General features: G+C 43.1%; 1 protein-coding gene across 1 annotated transcript in view; it reads left to right on the top strand.

The window, feature by feature from the left end:
• Positions 1 to 4,561, top strand: part of TMEM167A (transmembrane protein 167A) — a 44,579-nt gene that overhangs the window by 27,424 nt on the left and 12,594 nt on the right. The window contains exon 2 of the mRNA XM_006033973.2: positions 1,308 to 1,417. Coding sequence (XP_006034035.1) covers positions 1,308 to 1,417 — 110 coding nt within the window. The remainder of the gene's footprint in view (positions 1 to 1,307; positions 1,418 to 4,561) is intronic.

Genomic DNA, 4,561 nt, shown 5'->3' with positions numbered 1-4,561 from the left:
CAGCCCCTCAGTCCCTGCTGTTATGGTAGCGCCGCCCCCCTCTTTCTCCAAAAAGCAGGGCCACAGCGGGGGAATGATGCCACCACCGCTGGCCTCACCCCCGCCCCCCGCTCCGGCCCCTCATTCCCTGCTATCATGGCAGCACCATCCCCCAGCAGGGCCTTGGAGGTGGGGAGAGAGACAGGCCCAGACCCAACACTGTGGGGGGAGGAAGTGGCAGGGAATGGGGTCGGACCAGAAGCAGGGGCGGGGCTGGATGCAGGGCTCTGTCCCCACCCCTGCCATAACGGCTGGGACTGAGGGGCCAGAGTGGGTGGGCGAGGGGAGGGGTGGGCACATGGAGCTGGATACAGGGGGGGAGGGTTATGAAGGGGCCCATGGAGCCAGAGGCACAGCAGCAGCAGTGTGGGACGTTGGGTGGAGTCGCTTCGTCACTGCCCACCCCCCACCGTCATTCTTGAGGGGCAACTGGCTAGTAGTTATATGTATATATTACTGATGTATATCTGTATCTTAATTGTTTGACTTTATTCATGCAATATTTACCATGTAATGTGTTTGAGAAATTGTATTTATATAAATGCTGGTTTTTAATTTCAGAGCAAAAAGCTATTTGAAGTGTAACTGTTTGATACTGATAGATTTAGAAAGACAAAATATTAATACTTTCAGGGTTTTATAAGACTGATAGGATTAATAATATGTATTCTGTTCAAGAGCTGTTGGATTCTTGACTACTTACTTGGATAAAGTATGTGACAACAAAGTTGCTACAATACAGATGCTGTTGGCATTTTCTTTTAATGGTACAGCCTTTTAACCGGCCTGCTTCTATATAGTTGTTGCTATGCTGTTAGTTTGAGTTGTGCACTATTTCACTTGTCTGACTTTTCTTTACTCCATCATCTTTTTTTTGGTGCAAATCATAGTTAGCCTTACTGTTTGGCTGCCTAAAAAATGTCTGTTTTTGCAAGTCTGAAACTGCAGATAGTAGGTTTCCGTGTATCAGCCTGGGAACAGGTGTTAGAGAGCAAAGAAGTAATAATACTACTCTCTCTATCCCCAGTGAGTGTGAATTAAGGTTGAATTAGAGAAGAGAAGTCTTGATATTGGATAACCTGCCTTGTATTGTGATGTACACTAGCACAGAAGCAGTGTTGTTTCAGTAAAAATTTCCACTTCTGAAAGTATTGTTTTATTCTGAGGACACTTGTTTTATGTGTTATATGTTGAGGGGCTTTGGGAGACTTTAATGGCCTACAGTGCAAAGCATATAACTCTTTTCTCTGATCTGTTTTTTCCCTTAGTCTGCGATCTTCAATTTCCAGAGTCTACTGACAGTAATCTTGTTGCTCATATGCACCTGTGCTTATATTAGATCCTTGGCTCCCAGGTTACTGGACAAAAATAAAACTGGGTATGTTAAGTCTGTTTACTTCTAAGAAGTTCTCATAGATTTCTTGTTCATTGTATTATCATTTGTATTTTTATAGGCGCGTTAAGATTATAGCAGGCATTTGCTCTCCTTAAATGCTCCTGACATAAGGGCATATCAAAATCAAGAGGATAAGAAGTCACATAAAGTAACACATGGTGATTTTTATGGTGGAAATTTATTTTATAACAAAACCAAGCTAACCTTGTCTTTTGAGTTATTTTGTAAATTTGTAACTTTCTGTCCAAACAAATTCTTATTAAGTTAGTAGTAATAGTAATTAGTGATACAATTAGAGAGAAAACAGTAATAAAAAAGACAAATTGGTAATTGACCAAATAATTCACCTTTCAGTTATTTCCATAGAAATACATGGCGTGTGTTTGTGAGTTTGTTTTTGTAAATTAGGTATGGAACAAAAGTAACCTTGCTTTGAATTTATTCTATATAAGTTCACCTTTTTTGAGGTATGAGTTTGAAGGAAAACTCTAGTGACTAACACTACTGTTGTATATTAAATTGGATTTTGAAAATCTGGGGAAGGCATAGAGATCAAGCTGCACATCTCCTCCCAGTTCCCTCTTCTTCTTCCTTGCTTTCCACACCAGGGACCTTCATGGGGCTGTGGATACTGGCTTTAAAATTAAATATCAAGGAAAAGCCTTAACTTGTAAGGTACTTTAAAAGTGTGCCCACAGCCCCACATGGCTATGTGGACACAGGGTTCTGCAAATGATGTGCAAGGGAGCAGTTCAGCTTCTAGTGCCCATCAGCTTCCAGTCTGCTCTGTTCAGTGACCTTGGTCTCCAGAAGGGGTGGGGAACATTTCCCTACTGCTCAGTGACTCCGCCTGGGGACCAAGAGAAAAGCAGTAGTGAACTATAGAGATGTGTATTTACCTGAGAGAGACTCTCCCAGGAGCAACCTCTGTCAGGTCAGAGATGGGTTATTTTTCTATCAGGACCATCATTTTTGTTCCAGGAGAAACTGAGTGCCTGTATGCTCATAATAGATGTGAAGGGTTGCCATTTAAATATCACACCTTGAAACTTACAGCAAATCTGAGTTGCAGGCCACTTAGAACAATACTGTTATTTTAATTTTTTTTTTTGCGTACTATTTTTAATAATTCATTAGCATATTTATTGCCCTTTCGGAGAACAATCTTCTAAAAATTATGTACTCTAATATTAATACTTTTTTGTCCCTAACTGTTTTTATACATTTAATCTGTAGCAGGAATAGTGAAGTATACAGCTTTCTCTAGTAACACAAAATATCACTAGAATTAATTTTGCCCACTGTATCTTGACACTTTCATCTTCAGGGGATGGGGCTTTGCAGTATATGCATTTCATATAAATACTTAACCTTCAGGAAACTAAACGTTAGCCTGGAAGCAATGCAATTATTGTGAAGTACTCAATAGACACAAATAAAATGGTACTTTCCACATTTGTGTTAATACAAAGATCAAGTGCTTAACTCATCCACTCTGTCAGCACCTTTTGAAAATATTATTTATAAAGAGTTGTATTGTACTTAAGTTAGACATTCTTCAAGAGTAAACACAGTAGTAGCTCCAGATTCAAGGACATTTTCCATGCCAAAACCAACACTAGAACTTTAATCAGTAAAATATATGCAATAAGAAGTTAGACTATATACCTTATTGACTATCATGTTACCCTTCATTAGCAGACACTATAATGAAAAATGAAGTCTTTCAGGAAGCTTTCCCTTTTCCCATCTTCTATTATTATCAAAAGAAATCCCTCATGTCAATGGTAACCTTATGACTTCCTTGTGTGAAAGGGCACACAAATATTTTCATACTTGAACTACAAATGGAAAAGGCTAGTACATTCTGCATATCTGTGTAGGAGGCTACAAATTGAAGGAATATTTAAGTGTGAAGAGAATTCTAGTCGCAACCTTTTATTACAGGGGTTGGCAATCCCTGGTGCTCATGCCAAAGCATGGCACATGATGCCATTTTTCCTCAGCGCATCACAGCCAACCCAGGCATTGGGCAGCTGCTGCCAGCCAAGGACCCTGGGCCGCTTGCCCAAGCCAGCAGGTAGGCTGCAAGCCCTGCTGCAAGCATACCAGGCTCTGTGGTAGGCAGGAGCTGCCCAGAGCTTGGGACAGTTGTAGCAGGCAGCCAGGAGGTTACAAATATCTGAACCAGGCTTTGGAGCCCCAACCAGGTTCTACAGTGGCAGCAGTAGCTGCATATGCACCTCAGGGGTCATGGCCTGGAAGGAGCCTGGGGCAGGCAGAGGGCCAGGGTTGCACTGTCATGTGCCCCAAGGCATGTGTACAGCCACCACCACTGCCACAGGAGGTTCGGAGCCTACAGTGCAGCTGTTTGAAGCCTGCCCACTTCCTGCTGCAACTGCCCAAAGCCCATGCTGGCTGTGGCAGGCAGCTGGGAGGCTGCAAACAGCTGCACTGGGCTCCATGGCAGCAGCAGCAGCTGCACGCACACCTTGGGATGGGCAGTGGGGGAGGGGCTGGTGTTGCATTGCCCCCGGTCCCTTCCTGGTTACATGCCTCAGGGCTTAAGTGTAGGCACTGCTGCCACAGAGCCTGTTTAAGGATCCAGAGCTTGGTACACCTGTTTGCAGCCTCCCAGCCACAGCTGGCCTGGGCTTTGGGTAGCTGCAGCAGGTGATGCAGGCTGCAAACAGCTGAAGTGGGGTCTGGAGCCCCAGTACTGGCAGCTGCACGTGCACCTCGGGGTACACAGCTAGGAAGGAGCTGGGATAGCGCAATCCCGGCACCTCCTCCAGCACCAGCAACAAGTATCAGGCCCCTCACGGGTTTCTTTATTGGTTTCTTTATTTTTAGTTTTGAGGCACTTGTTTCCTGCCACACCTAGCCATGTCCCTTTGAACATGCCTCTCTCCCCTGTCAAATTCCACTAAATTCTTGGAAGTAACATAATTGCTTGGTTGGAATAAGTTTTGTATTGAAGGAGCCATATGAAGATAAAATGTTTGGATCCATTTCTAAATATTGTAAAATTATATATGTATGTGTGTGTGTGTGTGTGTGTGTGTGTGTATATATATATATATATATATATATATATACACACACACACACACACACACACACACA

Source organism: Alligator sinensis, unplaced genomic scaffold (genome assembly GCF_000455745.1).
Source record: "Alligator sinensis unplaced genomic scaffold, ASM45574v1 scaffold122_1, whole genome shotgun sequence".
NCBI classification, from domain to species: Eukaryota; Metazoa; Chordata; order Crocodylia; family Alligatoridae; genus Alligator; species Alligator sinensis.
The sequence above is the reverse complement of the archived record's forward strand: the minus strand, read 5'-3'. Positions and strand labels throughout refer to the sequence as shown.